A 20,408-nucleotide genomic window follows, 5' to 3' on the forward strand; every position below is an offset into this window, starting at 1 on the left:
ATTTTCTCGCTCAAGAAGCATGTTGTGGATTTAGAGAACAAAAGATAAATTACGCGGTGTATCCATTGCGGACGTAAAATCTCTACTAGTTTGTGCATAATATTGGCTAAACGACGATATAAATACTCTAGAAGACCTTTTCAATTTGTCATTCTACTATGCAGAGTATGTAATAGAACAGTAATAATGTCCAGTTACAAAACTATCGAAACTACACACTTCTCTTCTAGCCAGTGTTTAGCTTCTTGTCGCTTCCCGTTGACAGCGGTGGTGGGGTAAGTGTCCTTCACCTGAGAGTGGGGGACAAGTGAGTGCCATGTTGTAAACATAATTAAATATAATAAAACAAACTAATCTATTTAATTACAGCACTTGCTTATTGCGATTGTCAACAATGTCTCTTAAAACTATTGTAACAATTTATTGAATTGTCAAATTAGTTCATGATATAATCGTTTAAATTCTTTACATTGAGGTGTTGCCGCACTAATCGTTCGATGACCGATGGTCGTAAGGACTTTTATTCGATGTCGATCTATCGATTGTCAATCATCGACGATCGATAAATAAGTGTGGCAACACCTTTAAAACGTTGATTAATTTGACATTTCATGCTTATAATAATATTAACATGTAATGTACATATAGTTGTATTGTATTCCGTTAGATGTCGCCGGTGTGTACGATATCATTCAATATTGTAATTAATACATGACGTGACGCTCGCACGCGCGGAGTGTGAGCGCGTTCAGACATATAACACTTGTTGCTCGGTCGCCGCGCAACGCCGCGACACTGGGTTGTTGCGCGGCGAGCGAGCGGCGCGGGGTGGGTGCAGTGCGCGAGCGACGTCCTACTACACATATAGACATGCACAGCTTCATGATACATGCCGCGCCGCCGCGACTCTTTCGCTCTACTACACCGTGTCAGAGAGAGAGGGAGAGGGAGAGTGAGGGAGGGTCACGGCGGCGCGGGACGCTCTAACAACAGACGCAGTACGTTAGTGTACAAGTGTACATAGACACACCGCCCGCCGCGCGCGGGCGTCGGTCCACAGCGACCTTCCCAAATATTTTTTTTGGTCGAACTAACCCCGTCACTTAAATATTTTCTTATTCGTGTACCGCATGCAACGATTTTCCTCACTTTTGAATACCTTGTGTATGTGTTCCGTGTTCTCCGTGTATGACTGGTGCGCGGCGGGTCGCTCCGGGTGCTAGCACTGGGGGCCGCGCGCGGGGCGACTCCGCCGCCGGTTTTGCCACACTGTTTATTTAAGATTTTTGCCGCTAGCAACTCAAGCTTTGGTATTTTGTAGAGAAACATTGAAAAAAATATTTGGCTGGTCGCTTTGATTATTAGAACTTGGCTGTTTCCTAAGATATGCTCTTGAGTGTGAGGAGGGCGGGCGAGGCGCGCGGCCGCCTCCTGTATGACGCGCATCACTGTATGACGTAGCGTAGTTCCCGTATGTTCACTTCTGTCCGCCGTCTGTCCGCCATGTTGCGCCGCGGCACCGTTCTCTTAGCAGTAGGCCACGTGTGTCTGTCGTGTGTCGCGTGTGGCGCGTGGCGAGGGTAGCGCGCGCTTCGACTGCTCGCCTCTGTCCCGGTACTGTGGCCCTCCCGCGTCCTCCCGCGCGCTGCCACACGTCAGATACACCGCGACCCTCACACACACCACTCCCCCCCACACTGCTCTCACTCTGAGATTATAACCGCTTCAACTTTTCACTCTTTATAACCATTCTCTTTGGTTACATACTATGACAGAATATTCTTACAAATCTCGCTTTAAACATGTGCTTTATCCAAATCCTTCTCTCATTTAGCGGATATCTTTTCTACAAAATGTTCAACTACCCTTCTTTTATTGAAAATCCGTTTCTATCTGAAGTTAAACCCCTTTCAATCTAAGTAATAATTCTATAGTTTGTTTCACTTAAAGAAGTCCTTTAAAGTTGTACAATTAATTAGATATTGTGTTAGTGTGTGTGAGAGTCGCGTTGCATCTGCCGTGTTCTATGAAGACGGACGACTGCGACGGTCGTGACGCAACCAACACATTGTTGAACAACATGTAAGGTGTGTTGTTTGTGAGGCGTAGATACGTATACGCGTGTACGTGTTTATACGTAAGGTGTACGTGTACTTGCTATATTGTGACATTATGATAGTGTGTTCATAGTTATAATATTGAAACTACGCGCTCTTCAGGAGCCGGTTTTCATGCAGGAGCAAAAAATTATGGTGCACCCACTTTGCAGTTACTTTTTGTGAAGCAGTATGTTTAAAAACGCGAAAATTTTAATCAAATAGTTAATGATTTAAGTTAAATATCGATAGTTATACTTATAGCTTTAAAAAGTAAAAGGATGCCAGATAAAAAGCGCAGTTTGCAAGCAACAAGCATGCGTGCACCAAGCGTATACTAATGAACTTGCGTGTAAAAAGCTACGTGTCATGGATAATATATTTTACAATACAAAAACCATTGCGGGTTGTTACGCACGCATGTGTTGTTGCGTCACGCTCGCGGCGCCGCGTGCGCGTGTGGTCCGGGCGGGGTCTGAGTGCGCGCGCTTGCAGATGGGCGGCGTGTACGCGCCGCTGCAGTACCACGGCAGCTTCGCGCCGCCGCCGCCGCCGCGCGGGCCCTTCGCCTCGCCGCCGCACCCGCCGCACCCGCACACGCACTACATCGCCAACTCGCAGGTCAGTGCTTCACTACACACACTACTGGGACTCTTTATACTCTACACTTTATATAATGAGGCAACGGGTCTTTAGTGCCATTGAAAACCAAAAATTACGATGCCTTAGTTATTTTATTGCTAGAGGTCTCGATCGAACTATAAAGAACAAATCATGTGCATAAGTCGTGAGAAATGACAAACTTAGTTTTATCTGAGCTTATACTTTATTTATTGTACAGATTTACATAGCTCCTAGATGAGTACTTCAAAGATTAATAAATACCTACCTAATAGTTTTTATAATGCTTTAACATTGCAATCAAATTATCAAAACCGCCCCATGCACGTGCATGCATTGAGGAATCTATGTCGCCATGATGACAGCGAGCAGAGTAGATCAGACACACGTTTGCGAGCTTCATATGTTATATGCGGCTCGAGAACGCTCGTCACAAAACATAAATCCCCGCTACAGTTTTGGCCGTCTTGTACGTTGAACCCTGCGTGAAGTTGGTAAAGCTATCTCTTACGAACTCTACAAAGCTGTAGAGAATTTAGGGCCTACGTAGGTTAAAACTCTGGTGTTCTTGTATGTACGGTGGGTGCTTTAGTGTGAATGTGTATGTTAGCGCGCGGAGGGCGGTCGGCTGGAGATGGAGGGCGCGCTGTCGCCGCTGGCGCCGGGCGCGGAGCTGCACCACGCGCCGCTGCTGCTGGCCGAGCCGCGCCCGCTCGAGCTGGTGGGGCGCCACGCGCGTGCCCGGCCCTATGTCAGACACGCGCCGCGCTGGCCGCACCACCCCATACACCACATACACACGCAGGTATGTGCTTGTTGCAGATGCAGCCGCAACATCAGGCATCGTACAGACTATAAGTTGTTAAAGTAGCTATCAATGTGATACTCTCCTTCAAATTTTAATGTAATTCTGACTCGTGTATTTCTTAACTTGTTTTAACGGTAAAGGAAAACATCATGATAAAGTCTTACGTGCCTGAAAGTTAACACAGCTCTTGAAGGTGTGAAAAGTCAAGCTGAGGTTCGAAACCCTTCCTCATTTTGGAAGGAAACTCGTGCCCAATAATCGAACTGTAATGTGAAATAAGATTTCGCCTGTGTGTTTATAATGATCAAATGCTGTATGCTAACTAACTAACATGTTGTTGTTTGTCTGTCAGGCGGGCGGCGGGCTGGTGGGCGCGGCGCTCCCGCACGTGCAGGCGCACATGCACGTGGCGCAGCCGCTGTCGCTGCCGCCGCCGCCACCCACCTACCAGGTAACACGCACCACCACACACCACCACGCACCACGCGTGTACCTTGTGTACTACCACAGGATTGTAACCTTATCAATCTGATCTAAATCGATTCAGCAGTATACTTATGTAGCTCTTTTCAATATGTTTCAATTTTTCAAGTGTCCTTCATTCTAGCGTTTAGCGGTGAATAAGCGAGCATTTATTCGTTTATGACAGTACTTGGGATGTTATATGTTAAATTAGATTTGATAGCTTTTGAATTTATAGTATTGGCGTTCTATGTGTAAAATTCCAACTTCGTAAGGCGACGTCGTCATTAATACATCTGTTGGCTTTGATATTAAGTGTGTGGTCCCCGTGGCAGGTGTTCCTGAACCTGCTGGCGATGTTCCCGCTGTCGCCGTACGCCGAGGCGCGCGCGGGCGCGGCGCCCGCCGACGACACCGACGCCGCCGAGACAGAGAACTACGAGGCGCTGCTGTCGCTCGCCGAGCGCCTGGGGGAGGCCAAGCCCCGCGGCCTGGCGCGCCACGAGATCGACGCGCTGCCGTCCTACAAGTTCGTGCCGGCCACGCACCGCGGCGAGCAGCTGTCGTGCGTCGTGTGCATGTGCGAGTTCGAGCCGCGCCAGCACCTGCGCGTGCTGCCCTGCGCGCACGAGTTCCACTCCAAGTGCGTCGACAAGTGGCTGCGGGTATGTACCGACCTAACACACACAGACACCTGTGTCGTCACAGGCCTTTGTAGTTTCGTACCAAATTAATATGTGTGATATCGTTTGCAGTCAAATCGTACGTGTCCTATCTGTCGCGGCAACGCGTCGGAGTACTTCACGAACTCGGAGTGACTCGCCGCGGACCACCACACACTACTGCAGCACTACACGCGTCACTCGCGCCGGACGAGTGGCCCCGCTCCTGGCGCCGGCGTGCTCCCGCAGCGGCGGCGCGGCTCATCGTGCCCACATATCAACATAGTGCCACCGGCCTCCACGTGCCATCTACCTGGCATCGCAGTGACTCCGGCATCATAGTGACATCGACTAAGTGACCCTAGTGACCCTAGTGCCCGCGGCATCGAGACCACATCAGTGTACTAAAGTGTAATTGTCATTAAACGTCGTATACCTAGTGACATCGGCATCAAAATGTGTAACAGACATCAAATTGATGATTCAAACAGTGTACATGGCATAGTGTCGCCGGCATCTGAACGACATCAATTAAACAAAACTTTATAATTTTATATGTAAAACAAGTTATATTGGAGATGTATAAACAGAGACAATTTAAATGCTAAATCTGCAATATAACTAGATATTTGAGCACTATGTTGATGTCGGCCGAGTCTGACATACTTGACACTATTGTACATGCTCTACTTAGTACAAATATATGAGTATGTTCCATCTCTTCATGTTACTGCGAGCCTGGTACTTGTGTGAAGTGATGGTTCGAGTTAGGGGTTACTTTTATGTCTTAGGGGATGATTTAGGGTGTATCATGTTACTGGGAAGTTAGGCTATGTGTCAACTAAAATAAAGGTATTATTTTATTTCTTAAGATTAGTAACTTGATTGGATATGTGATAAATAAATAGTTTCTTTTCTTTAATAAAATTGATTTAGGGATCAGACTCTGAAGGATATGTTATTTTGCATTAAATTCCTACTACTATCAATATTGTATGAGTAATAGGGAATAGATAACAACTCTTATTGACCCAGGATTCGAACCTGAGCTTTTAGTAAATTACAATCACAAGCACTTATAAATTTTTGTAACATTTCATATATTTGTACTGTGCAGTTAAGTGTGTGTACCAATAGTAAATACTAATATTACCGAATAATGCTTTTATATAAAATGTATGTGAATTATATATTATATGTTGTACATTTCGTGTTTACTACTATTATAGTGAGTTTTCTTATGTGTATAGTACGTGATAGACTGTAAACTTAACGTTAAAGTCATTTTAAAGTCTTGTTGGAATAAAAATGTATGGAACTTTGATATGTAAAGGGGTAAAATAAAGAATAAAATATGTTTTTATTTGCGATTCGAATAAATACGACTACAGTCAGATGGTAAATAGGTAACTCTAAAATTGAGTACTATATACCATATGGGAACTTATATAGTAGTACTATATACGTATATATACAACATATAATATATACTTACATATATAGATATATGAAGCACGTAACAAGTTACCGCGCGTCGTTGCGACATAATGTAATAACATATTATATAAGTGGTTTAGTTACGCGGCCTTAGTTATTTGTGTGTGTATATAATAATGTTAGGTGTGTGTGTGTGTGTGTGTGACTGTGTGTGTGAGAGTGAGTGTTAAGGTTTACGGTTCATGGTGTCGGCTCTGGACTTTACACTGGAGAGGGGATGGTGGTTCGATTTTCAGTTAAAAATAATTGTTGTTTGAAATATTTCTAGTTTTTGCAAATCTTGTCGGTTTCATGTAATAGAGGGTTAGTCATTTTGTTATACTTGGCCAGGTATATAATTATGATTAACATCTGATGGAATTATGAGAATATTTTAAAGTAAATGGGATAAATCCTATAAAAAAGCCATACTTTATTTATAAGAAATTCCAATCTTTGCATAAGAACTTGAATATGGTTTCCCTCAGTAATTTAACAGTTCATAATTTAATTACAGTAAAAGCCTCATGTCTGGCGACATACTCCCTATTACATGAAACTAAAAATCTTAATAAAATATCCCTGCCTCATTAATTATTCACAAGCGTGCCGTCTCCCTCTTGCGCCAGTGTGAGTACAGAGCTGGGTATAATAAGCAAGGCATGCATTTGATTGGTCGATTAACAGCCCGCGTATGTGTCCCGCTCTAACTTATACCTCTGTCCCTCTCGCGTACTCGCCTGTCCGCTCTGTATAAGGATGCACGCATTTCGTTTGTATTCATGACTTACGTACATGATATTTAATACATTACTGTCTTATTAGAACAAAATGAGATAATATGATGGATGTTCTTCAGTCTTTACTTCTTCATTGTTTAATAAAGAGTAATTTAATGTAATTAATATTTATGAATAGTTACAGCAGGCAGTCAATTTCAATCAAATTAGTCAACTGCGGTGTAGTTTTTTTATAGTATCGTGTGCACAATACACAGAGAGTCAATTGGATTATAAAAGCTAAAGTAGATCAGTATAAAAGTGGCCTGACTCGGTATCGAATTCGAGACCTCAAACACTACAGCTCGGACCACATATAGGACAGTTATTTATTTAATATGGGAGGACAGTAATGTATTAAATATAACATTGTCTTATGCTAGTGCGTGGAGTGCGTGCAAGTACTGGTATGCTCGTGCAATATATAATGTACAGTGTTTATGAACCATTTAGAACTCGAATATATAACGTAGCGGTGATACGATACATACATTATATATGATGATAATAGGTAATACATTGCAATAATCGTAATATCGTTTCTTTATTGGTGTTAGTTTTTATTTTAATCGTGTTTTCTTTTGTGTTAATAAATAAAATGATTGTTTTTTTTTTACATTGATCATAAATTGTTTGGTTAAATCAAATTGTGTGTTTTTAAATTAGTAATTTTGTTAATTTTATTGCAATTGATTGTGTAATTGATTTTAATATTGACGTTATAATTGAAGACATATTATGAAACTTATATGAATTGATACATAAGTTCATTGTGCAATTGATTCTTAGATTGTTGTTTCGATTGATGGTCTGATTGACGCTGCAATTGATGCACTGATTGAAGTTCCGATTGATATTTTATTAATTTCAAAATTGCTTATAAATAGTTATTATATGTTGTATGTGTATCGTATCACCGTTATCTTCTTGTTACTAATTCATTTGTTGAGTATATTCCTGCACGGCGTGACGTCACGGCGCGCTGACAGACGGTCAAGTCTTCCATGTAGTAGTATTATTTACTTAGAACAATTATACATTTGGTTATTGCAGTTATTTGCTTCAAAACTGGGTTAGTTGACCAAGTTATTGACATACGGACAGTTTAATACAAACAGCGCGAGAGTTTGTGTGCAATACACCCTAGACTTTAGTGCAACAATTACATTTTATTAAGAAACCTTATATGTTAGAGTTGTTTAAACAATAGTTAACTAAGTTTTTAAGAACTACAAAGTCCCGAATTTGTCCGTTTGGCACTCTAAAAGATTCAACATCTCATAAGAGATGCTATGGGACAGTAATGAGTTATATTGTAAAATAAACTGTTTCTTGTCATTATCAATAGTTATTAAAGTCTGTAGTCAATTACTTGGTCAAATAACCCGGTGGTACAAGCGTCCCAACGTCGCGTCAGTGTTGCAGCGATGACGTCACGTCGCTCGGATACACGTTGACTTGTGTGCGTGTGTACCGCCTGTGTACATACACACATATACATACATACATACATTATGTGTAGTTACGACTGTATTTAGAACTACTTACTTTTTGGAAATGTTACTCAAAGGATGTTTCGAATCGTTTTAGTATTTAGTTAAATTGACGCTATGGGAAATAATGTATTTACTTTCAAATAATATAATCCCCTTTGTGTTGCGTAGTCGGGTAAACAAAACCGCAATGGGAAATATAGAGTGGGTCCGTTGTTTGTTTGCTTTTAAAAACGAATTACCCTTTCAGTACACTAGTTTTTTACGTATTACAGTTATTGCAATTGATCATATTTATGTATGTATGTATGTATGTGTGTATCACGGCGGCATATAGTTAGTTTTGCTAGAGATTTGCTAACGAAATGTACCGAGTGTCCTGCCGGGGGACGTTTGCTTCATAACTATACTCTTACATTTATTTTATTATTCAAAGGAGGCAGACAGACAGCTTATGTGTGTTCCAGATCTTCTGCTATCTCCCTGTAAAATTTAACAAAATCGATTCACTACCGGTTTCTGAGGTACATTCAGCGGTAGTTTGACTATTCAATAGCGTTAAAACTCAAATAAAATAAAAACACTATTGGATAGATAAACTACCGTTAAATGTACTAAGAAACCGGGGGTTAGCAGTTTAGTCATTCAAACAGATTTTTACATTTATAAACACTTAGTGATATAGAAGCAATAGTCCTCCGCATGTTAGTTAATTATTATAATGTTTTTGTTGTTAATCGTTCATTCCGTAACCGGTGGTGTTTGTGAGAGTATCTCGTGTGGAACTTACTAACCTGTGTTCTGTTGCTTGCGACCACACCTCACGCGACTGTAGCGCGACTGTAGTGCGACTATAGCAAGATAGAAGTAGGACTATAGTGTGAGAGACTGTCGAACAGCAGTAGCTGCGACAGTCACACGAGTGTTATTTGATAGTCGTGCGACTGTGGTGAGACTTTAGCTCAACAAAATCAAAATCAAATCATTTATTCGTTCAGGTCAAATGCTGACATTTATGATAGTCAATGATACAGAGAGTGAATTTACCGCCAGTTCGGAAGAGCCAATGAGAAGAGCTGCCAACAAACTCCTGGACACTCTTTTTAATCGCCAAATGGTTTTAACAATACAATTATGTTGTTGAATATGTTGCATAGTTAGCCCGTCGCGTGATTGTGGTGCGACTGTTGGAAGACTCTAGTGCGACTATTCAGAGACTGTCGTGTGACTATCACGTACCCGTCGAGTGACTTTCTTGCTACGGTTGTGTCTATTGTGTCACAGCTATAGGACTGTATTGCGACCGTCTTGCTATAGTTGAACTACAGTCGTGTGAGCGTGACGTCGTAATGTCGCGTCTGATGTGATTTTCCGAGTCAATTAGTGTGGTGACCGCTGTGACTGTGTGTTGTTCATTAATTATGTATGAAAACTGTGTTTGTCCCTTTCTATCTAACCGGAGATACGGTGAGAGTGAAAGAGATGACACTATATACAAAGATATTGTTATTAAGTATGTGTTAGTAAATAGTGAGCTTTAATCGTATGTTTCTTTTAAATTTAATATATCTAATGTACAGCACACAGTAACATAGGGTCGTTGCCCCACACAACCCTAATTCTTATTAAAATAGAGTATATTTATAGTTAAAGTCGGACGCGTCACTACATCGTCACGTGGTCGTGTCGCGAGCGCCTCCCGCTGCAACTGCGACGAGTATCGCCGTCTCGCTCACACGTGTATGCATTAGACAAGGACGGGGATAGTCCGCAGCGGCACAGTTCTACATATCGCTTGTATAATACTTGTTAATAGTTGAAAATGCAATAATTATAACTAATATAACGAGCGGCGGCAACAGTCGCGCGACTAACAGTCGCCGCGGTCGCGTCAGTCGCATCGTGTTAGTCGCACGTCTACCGCCGAGTGCCATGTACGTTCGCTCCCGACGCCCCGCGCTCCTAACACATTATTATAGATATTATTTACTTGAGAACACTCTGTATACGAACATTGACAGTATTGACACACTCTTTACATTATAACTTTCAGTTCTATGTTTTAATTACAAAATAAAGTATGATATAGGGATCTAAGTAAATGGAATTCTCTGCCTACCTCCTTGGACAAAATAGGCATAATTTTCAACATTAGTATGTGTGTGAGCTCCATAAGTCATTTTAAACTGTATTTTACCAACTTCAGAAAAAAGGATGAGGTTTTCAATTTGTCTCGTTTTTAGCTCATGTTACGTATGCGACGTTATACCTATAAGTCAATGGCAGTATACAGGGTGTTCATAACCGAGGCTCACATACAGCATGGTGTTATTATATTGTCATAATATTGTTGAATTTAAATGCATAGTAAAAGACGCGCGACACCGTCTGTATGCGAGGCTCGATTCTTAGTTAGATATAAATGTTTAGTTTAGTTAGTGTTAATTTTAACGTGCATTTTTCTACGTGTTAAGGCACAGCTGGAACACGCACTCACACAAACAACAATTTAAAGATTAATTAATAATTGTATTTTGTATTAAAAACCCAGATTATTGGTGTGAAAATGATGTTGGTAAGATATGAAGATAGCTAGCTAAAAGTTTTAATTAAGGGCTAAAATGTGAATTCTATTTACTTACCTCTCCCTCATTATGGGAGGCGACACTTGCCCAGTAGTGGGACAGTAATGGGTTAAGTTTTATTATATAAAAACATAAAGACAGATTTAGTACTCGTAAATTTGTCAAATCAGGGATTGATTGTAATGATTCTAGCTTCGGGTTTTATCTGAGAATTATATAGAAGAAAAGTAATCATAAGGATATGCTTTATTAGCCTTCCTTACCTCCTAGATACATAATTGTCACTTTATCCTAAAGTTTAGGGTTAATAGTTAGTGTTGTGTGAGTGCGTGGTGCTTGGCTGTGGTGTAAGGCTTCTTCCATCGTGTTTATGTTCCCGCGTCGCTCGCGCTCTAGTTACGTTTGTGTTTGTTAGCGGACGCACTGTGACACTGAGACTATATTATTATACAATACATACTTATATTATTACATAGATATGTTGTTTCAAATACAATTATTATAGTGATTGTGGATTGTATCAACTGAATAATTAATGAGTAATCATTAATTATTCATCAACTACTTGCTACTACAACGATGAATAATTAATGAGTAATCATTAATTATTCATCAACTACTTGCTACTACAACGATGAATAATTAATGAGTTATCACTATTCGATGAGGGTAACTGATGAATAATTAATGAGTAATCATTAATTATTCATCAACTACTTGCTACTACAACGATGAATAATTAATGAGTAATCATTAATTGATGAGAGTAACTCATGAATAATTAATGAGTAATCACTATTCGATGAGAGTAACTCATGAATAATTAATGAGTAATCATTAATTATTCATCAATTATTTGCTACTACAACGATGAATAATTAATGAGTAATCATTAATTGATGAGAGTAACTCATGAATAATTAATGAGTTATCACTATTCGATGAGAGTAACTGATGAATAGTTAATGAGTAATTATTAATTATTCATCAACTACTTGCTACTACAACGATGAATAATTAATGAGAAATCATTAATTGACGAGAGGAGTTGATGAATAATTAATGAGTAATCATTAATTGACGAGAGTAGTTGATGAATAATTAATGAGTAATCACTATTGGATGAGAGTAACTGATGAATAATTAATGAGTAATCATTAATTATTCATCAATTATTTGCTACTACAACGATGAATAATTAATGAGTAATCATTAATTATTCATCAACTACTTGCTACTACAACGATGAATAATTAATGAGTAATCATTAATTGATGAGAGTAACTCATGAATAATTAATGAGTAATCACTATTCGATGAGAGTAACTCATGAATAATTAATGAGTAATCATTAATTATTCATCAATTATTTGCTACTACAACGATGAATAATTAATGAGTAATCATTAATTGATGAGAGTAGTTGATGAATAATTAATGAGTAATCACTATTCGATGAGAGTAACTCATGAATAATTAATGAGTAATCATTAATTATGCATCAACTACTTGCTACTACAACGATGAATAATTAATGAGTTATCATTAATTGATGAGAGTAACTCATGAATAATTAATGAGTAATCACTATTCGATGAGAGTAACTCATGAATAATTAATGAGTAATCATTAATTATTCATCAACTACTTGCTACTACAACGATGAATAATTAATGAGTAATCATTAATTGATGAGAGTAACTCATGAATAATTAATGAGTAATCACTATTCGATGAGAGTAACTCATGAATAATTAATGAGTAATCATTAATTATTCATCAATTATTTGCTACTACAACGATGAATAATTAATGAGAAATCATTAATTGACGAGAGGAGTTGATGAATAATTAATGAGTAATCATTAATTGACGAGAGTAGTTGATGAATAATTAATGAGTAATCACTATTGGATGAGAGTAACTGATGAATAATTAATGAGTAATCATTAATTATTCATCAATTATTTGCTACTACAACGATGAATAATTAATGAGTAATCATTAATTGATGAGAGTAGTTGATGAATAATTAATGAGTTATCACTATTCGATGAGAGTAACTGATGAATAGTTAATGAGTAATTATTAATTATTCATCAACTACTTGCTACTACAACGATGAATAATTAATGAGTAATCATTAATTGATGAGAGTAGTTGATGAATAATTAATGAGTTATCACTATTCGATGAGAGTAACTGATGAATAGTTAATGAGTAATTATTAATTATTCATCAACTACTTGCTACTACAACGATGAATAATTAATGAGAGATCATTAATTGACGAGAGGAGTTGATGAATAATTAATGAGTAATCATTAATTGACGAGAGTAGTTGATGAATAATTAATGAGTAATCACTATTGGATGAGAGTAACTGATGAATAATTAATGAGTAATCATTAATTATTCATCAACTACTTACTACTACTACGATAAATAATTAAAAATCAGAATATATTTTACAATAATGTCAGTGTTGCCAGTAACGTTCACAGTGCGTCCAAACTTTTCGTTGCTCAATATGTATTCTTTATTTTATATTTATGTTTTTTTGTATTGACTTGTAATCTTGCAATGTTTAACGTGTCCACTCTCTCGCTTGCATGTGACGACAGCTCAGTCGCCTCTACTCCCGACCTCATTTACGGACGCACCTGACAGCTGTCATTAGTGTCAGTGTGACATCTGTCAGAGTGACACTAATGACAGGTGTCGTGTAGATGTCAAAATTGTCACGTATGGTGGTGTCGGCGAGTCGCCGTCTACCATTTAACCAAAGCATTGTAATACATAGAAATGTAACAGCGTCGTTTGGTCGCTAACTCCGCGCACACAACACATGGGATAAGGGACTTTATGTCTTTGTACTAAGGTGTGTTTAACTGTGTGTTGTGTTCGCGCAGTTGTCGACTGTCGCCGCGACAATCCGCCTCGATGTGCTCAGTCGTTTTTATTTTATTAAATGCACTGCTAATGTATTTTCTGTTATTTTATTTTGCGTTTATCCTTTATTTTCAAACATTTTAATATAACTATACTACTAGTGATTTATTTATTTTCAACTTAGACTAAAGACTTACAAATATCATCCTAATTTACACATTATTCTTGTTTTATGTTTTACATAATTTTACATTTTATTTGACCCAACCTTAAAAAAAACATATGCTTCTTGTAAAATAAGTCGAACAGTGTTATTTATAAATACCTTCTTATACTCATATAATGTTGCTACTATATCTACTACAATATTCTACCAAATTCCCTATTACAGTGGTTCACAAATAACAAAATTATCAAATACAATAATTTGTAAGTATACATTGTTAATCGACGTATGAAATGCAGTCTCTCTCCTGAAGCGATGTCAAGACTTGCTCGAGTGTCTACTACCTTCTGCAACATGTGATGGATGGCTGTAAGAATAACGCGAACTTGTGACAATCATAGAAGCTCAAATAACAAGGAATTAAAGCAAACAATAAGTGCATTTTTACAAGAAAATAATTGTAATTTAAATGAAATCAGTGTTTATTTTGCTCATTTATTTAAATCGGTAGGAAATGAGAAAACTGACTTAGATTTGTAATTTATTTTTGCACAAGTCCTCGCTAATCTTACTGTATGAATGAAATGAAACACTGAACTGTTAGAGCCCTGCCTCACTAAGACGCCATGGCGACGTCGCTGGCTACCTACCCAAGCAGTTAGTATTGAAATGTCACGTTGCCACACCGTCGCCACGTGAGTTAGGTGACACAATTCAGTATTAACTGCTTGGATGGAACCAGCGACGTCGCCATGGCGTCCTAGTGAGGCAGGGCTCTTAAAACTAAGGTACGTAGGAGTTGTGCTTACAAGTCGTGTGTGGCGATGAACGCGATGTGTGTGTGTGCGTGTGTATGTGTGTGTGTAGCACGCGTGTCTAGTACATATCACTACCTTCCCTCGTGCGACCTCTAGTGCCCACTTCAGAGACCAAAACGCTTTATAAATAGCCTCCTAGTGAGTGACACTCACTGGCTTGGTTAACTTGTTAACAAGAAATCAGATCGAAAATGGATGAAATTTGTTATTTGTCGCTAAATATCTAGTATTTCTGTGAAAATGTCGACAAAATCTAGATTGGTAGGCCACAGAATACACATTTTGAAAAGCTGTGAACGTAAATAATGGCTTACGATTAGCATTTTGGTACATCGTACGAAGTCTGTAAGTATTTTGCGACAATTAACAAAGAGATCTGTATACGATCCGATTTCTTATTAACTTGGAGACCAAGCCAGCTAGTGTCACACTAATTAGTTAATGTTCTGATGTATTGCAAAAACGAATTTATTATGTCCCGCGACGAGTTTCAAGCAATGAGTAGAGTTATATATACGCTCGTTAGCGGGGTAAAGATGGCGCCTGTTACAGAAATGGGCATTAGAACGAGTTTTCGCGAATAGAAGAGATAGTCGCGAGTTATATTGTACTGTGTCGGAGATTTTATATAAACGTAATGTCCGAAGATGACGTTTGGTTTTGGCGCCAATTCTGACAGCTTGCACCCGTTCCGTTCCACGCACTTGTTTCCTTGTGGACCAATCGTGTCGTCTAGATGTATAGTAGATGTAATGTTCGTGCGTTTCATTATTACTTGTAAGTCAAACGTCGTCATATTTTCTCGGACTGTTAGTGTAACTTCCTAAAGTTGTATTTCATACGTAAATGTCAATTGTGGCGTCCCCGGCCCGCTGGCGCCGGCCACGCGGCTGGCGCAGTCGTTGTTCCGTTATACGCTTGTGTAAAATTGTATAAAGTATGTAAAAAGTATTTTTTCCATTTTCATTATAAATAAAACTTGCCAAATGTTAGTGTTACCTCGTCTGGAGGACGCAGAGCTCACGTTCGCCACCGCTTCTTATACACGAGTCCAATATTGCGTAGTGTAGCGGCGTGTACATAGCGCGTGTATGTACCATATATTATATACATACATAGTGATTATATAAAGTATTTTTGCATGACTTTGATTATTGTACAATTGTCCGATGTTAGCGAAGCGTGTGGTTTACTGAACTGTGTGTGTGTTTGTTTGTCGTAGGAGTGTTCAGTATTAGGTAACGACTAGTTCTTGCTCCTGGTTGCGCTCGCGTTCGTTACTAACTATACTTTGCTTTATGTAATCTTTGATAAATAGTGAATTATAGATCTGTCAGTTGATTTGTCTGACTCATTTAGCCCATCTAAAATAATTTAAGTACCAAAAACTTTTGCAAGTCAAATTATCCTTGTGAAACGTAAACATTTAACCCTCCAAATCCCGGAACACCGTACTCAGTATCTCAACGATTAATTCAATTAAATGCGTCATATAGACCAACTGTCAGACCTACAAGATTCACATAAATCTGTTACAAATTGTTGGCGATATAACATTTTATTAAATTGTGTAAGTGAATAGGAACGTAATTAGTTCACGCAATTACAACAGATTCATATTGAACAAAGTTAACATTGCCGCTAGACAGATGGCGCCACTTGTTCCCAGTTCCCTACAACAGATGTCGCTAGTGTCGCGGTGAGCAAAATACAAAAGTAAAATATAATAAATGTTTTAAAAAATACTTCGCTAATGTTTGTTAATTTTGAAAGGAATAATGTTAGTATACGTTGTCTCTGAATTTGAAAGAAATGTTTTGAAGAGCCATTCCGCTACTGTGAAGGAGAAAATTTAGTTTTCTTGTCAGTAAATTAATCGGAAACTACTTCTTGGCTAGGTTGTCAGAAATGCAACAGACTAACCCCCGGTTTCTGAGGTACATTAAGCGGTAGTTTATGTTTATCTATTCAATAGTGTCAAAACTCATAAAAAAACGCTATTGAGTATAATAAACTACCGTTAAATATACTCAGAAACCGAGGGTAATAGAGGTGAATATTACCCTCCTATGTATGATCCTATCAACAGTGCGTAATGGCTGAACGTTTCTTAATAAGAAAGTGTGAGACGAACCTACCTTCAGCGATGTCGTCGCATTTCTCATGAAAATTTGCTCCTAAAATGTGTCTAAACGTAAATATTAAATAATCGTACAAGCAATAACAAGTGTTCAGTTCCTCGAAAAGTATTTACAGAATATATACAAAAAAATACAATTGCGATCTCCTTATGAAACATTTGACAAATAAACCATCACAAGAGCGTAGTGTTACAGACATTTTATATATTTTTTACTGAAAAAAATTCGCCTAAATTGGAAAAAAAAATACTAAAAAATAAAGATTATAAATATTTGATCTCCTAGTCAGCTCGTATTTAGGCGTATCTTATGGACATTTCCCGTTGAAGTAGCGTCCGTGGATGTGTCGTAGAGCACCCGCGGCGGCACCGCTCTGTGACGTCACGACACGTCACGTCACGCCGCGTGCTGACGTCACGTCGCTCTTCACACTGTGTGTTGTTGCTCGTTTATCTTTTAGTGTTGTGATACGTGCCCACGACGCTTCAGCGATACATCACTAACACCCGGTTCCGCTATTGAATAGATAAACTACCGCTAAATGTACTCAATTTAGCGGTAGTTTATCTATTCAATAGCGTTTAAACTAAAAAAAACGCTATTAAATATATTAACTCCCGCTAAATGTATCTCAGAAACCGAGAATTAATGTCTTTTGCAAGCCACAAATACGGTGTGAAGCAAACTAATAAAAAATACATTTATTAAAACCTACCGAATTACACATGGAATAAAAAACAACATGATCAAAGATACTTAACTTAAAACAGGTACAAAACCGACTTAAATAACTAGCAACACTATGATGAAGCTGCAAGGGAGAATACCTTCCATATTAGTCATGTTGGTAGCCTTGCATCGTATAATATTACTTCCACAACAGATTTTTCAAAAATATACTAATTTATTTTATATCTCGCTGAAGCGTCGCCGGCGGCCATAATCCTTCGGTCCGCGATATTGCCTTGAGCCTCGGCTCTTATATTTTGTAATATTAGATGATAGAATAGCGAGTGAAGCCACGTTATCGAACTACCTCCCGCAACACCATGTAATGAATTTATCATAGGTTTATGAAGGAGTTGTACCGCAGTTATATCTAGTTGAATCGTTTCTATCGTAGTTGAATCGTTTCTATCGTTGATGTATTTGCTCAGTCAATATTGTTGAATTTTTATTGAGATCGAGTTCTGTAAAACGTATGTAAATCTTGTGATTATATTAATGTATTTCAATCTTTGTTTAGGGCCGAATTTTTCATTGTTAGGTATCTTAATTCGAAGTACAATTGTCAATTTATTGATTTGATTTTAATTACTTTAATATTCAATCATAACTCTCCTTAAAATTTCGCAGTTGAGTAATTTGAAAACTATGTCTTAATTCCTTCTTTCGAATAAAGAGAGGTGAGAGAGTTTCGGCCCTATACCGCCAAAAGTTTCAATTGTATATGTCTTTTTTTGGCAATCCTATGTAACACTTGACAATTCATGTATTTTAATTAAAATAAATGTATTAAAATCACAAGTATAAGTCTAAAATGTGAAGCAGAACTCGATTATAAAGTAGTACCGAAATGTTTTACAAGATGGCGACTCCCGTGCAATTTGCGAACGTTACTAAAACTCTTTGGTTTTGTTTACAACATGAATATTTACGTAAGAGTATGTGTAAACTTACTATGTTTCGTGAATCCGATATTTCGTCACAATTTTGAATGTTCGATAACAAAAAGTTTACTTAAATCGATTTTTGGTTTCGTACTTTCACGAATTTAAGTAGCTTCAGTCAGAAGATTCAAATTTCATTTAAACTAATATTGCAAGTAAATGAAATAGTGGTAAGAATGAAACGATAATTTGGGCCATGTTTCCTTTGTTTCTTAGCGCCTTCGAACGTTGCAAAGTGCACGGAGATATAGTGAAAATGCATTATGAATGTTATTTTTGTAAAGTTAATCTTTTGAGGTGGAGACCAGATTATTTTAAAGCTAGATAATGTTATTTGGGTATAATTTTGAAGTTGTGATACATAATTTATAGAAATACGGAGAATTATACATTAAAAACAATACTATACATATATATGAGAATCCGAATAAACTTCGCAATTATTCCTCAATTAACTTATCTGGCATTGAAAAAATCGGCTTAATATAAATGTTGTATTTTTGCTTCACAATTCAATACACGTATCTCTACTAAAAAATTGCACGAAAATTGTAAGAAGTATTAAAAACTATCTTCAATTTTCCATAAATAACATTCAATGTATTATCACAAGAAACGCCATTAAACCTTTTGCACAGTAAATCCCTGAAATATCACTATACCCTCGTAGGAACGACTATGTACTACGATAAAGAACTAATATGCATTGTGTACAGTAGCAAGGCAACTCGGATTCAAAATTAAAACAATTTTGATCAAATAACTAACCAGCGTATTAAATATTATGTACTATTAAGGATCCATCGAGGCGACGTATGACACAAGATAGACAGATTTTTAAGGAAAGATGGTAACACTTAGGATCATTTGCTTTATAATCTAAATTGAGTAATGAAAGCAAATTAAGGCAGAGCTTTTCGGTTTACAAACGCAGACTTCAGAAATATCATACGTGTTGAACAAGTTGCCTTGTCGCTATTGTACAATGCGTTATAGTTCTGAATAAAGTAAGTCGTGAACACCTCGCTAGTGTAACAATCTGTGTGTGTTCTTGTGTGTGGTCAGCGTCATTGTACAATACTTATTAATAATAATATATAACTATGTTAATTATGTTACAATGTGTTTATTTTTACTGTTATTTGAAATGTTTAACTAAGCTTTAAGTGTAATAACAAAGCAGTCTCTTTACCAAAGGTATAAAATATAAAAATCACAAAGAGAAACAAGTTGTCCATCTTAAAATTTACTGTAAGAGTTTTACTGCGTATTGTTTGCTAATAGCAATAATTAAATGGATATTTTCATAAAAAAGTACCTACGAATGAAAGTCATAGTGTGGATATAATAATATTTTCTAAATAATAGAATACGGGAATTAACGTGAACACGCATTTTACCTTAAAATGTCTAACGTTCCGACGTTTAGTTTAAAATCTGATGACCGTGTGTCACTTGTCCAAATGCTATCTATGTATATCTATTATATACACAGAACACCTAAAGCTTTTTTATGACTACCGCACGTGGACTAACACGCGGTCATTTTAATGGAATAATATTGCATAACTTAAAAACTGGTTCGATTGACAAACTTATTTCTTTTTTATAATATATTTAGAACATCTTTGTAAGGATTGCGACGTTAGCGTTGCAATTTGCATAACATTTATTGCTAATTTGGACATTTGGTTTTAATATATTTTTGTTTGTTTTATAATTGATTGATTATGTTTATA

General features: G+C 37.6%; 2 protein-coding genes across 2 annotated transcripts in view; one reads left to right on the plus strand and one right to left on the minus strand.

Annotated features, from left to right (window-relative positions):
* LOC142985354 (uncharacterized) overlaps positions 1-4,950 on the plus strand; it is a 54,536-nt gene extending 49,586 nt beyond the window's left edge. Inside the window, exons 16-20 of the mRNA XM_076133471.1 lie at positions 2,592-2,717; positions 3,328-3,522; positions 3,878-3,976; positions 4,323-4,652; positions 4,743-4,950. Coding sequence (XP_075989586.1) covers positions 2,592-2,717; positions 3,328-3,522; positions 3,878-3,976; positions 4,323-4,652; positions 4,743-4,805 — 813 coding nt within the window. The 3' untranslated portion in view covers positions 4,806-4,950. The remainder of the gene's footprint in view (positions 1-2,591; positions 2,718-3,327; positions 3,523-3,877; positions 3,977-4,322; positions 4,653-4,742) is intronic.
* Positions 4,951-13,962: 9,012 nt separating this feature from the next.
* The window catches only part of LOC142985353 (uncharacterized), a 31,381-nt gene continuing 24,935 nt past the window's right edge, over positions 13,963-20,408 (minus strand). The window contains exon 6 of the mRNA XM_076133469.1: positions 13,963-14,407. Coding sequence (XP_075989584.1) covers positions 14,235-14,407 — 173 coding nt within the window. The 3' untranslated portion in view covers positions 13,963-14,234. The remainder of the gene's footprint in view (positions 14,408-20,408) is intronic.

The sequence above is a fragment of the Anticarsia gemmatalis genome, chromosome 29, assembly GCF_050436995.1.
Source record: "Anticarsia gemmatalis isolate Benzon Research Colony breed Stoneville strain chromosome 29, ilAntGemm2 primary, whole genome shotgun sequence".
Lineage (NCBI taxonomy): Eukaryota > Metazoa > Arthropoda > Insecta > Lepidoptera > Erebidae > Anticarsia > Anticarsia gemmatalis.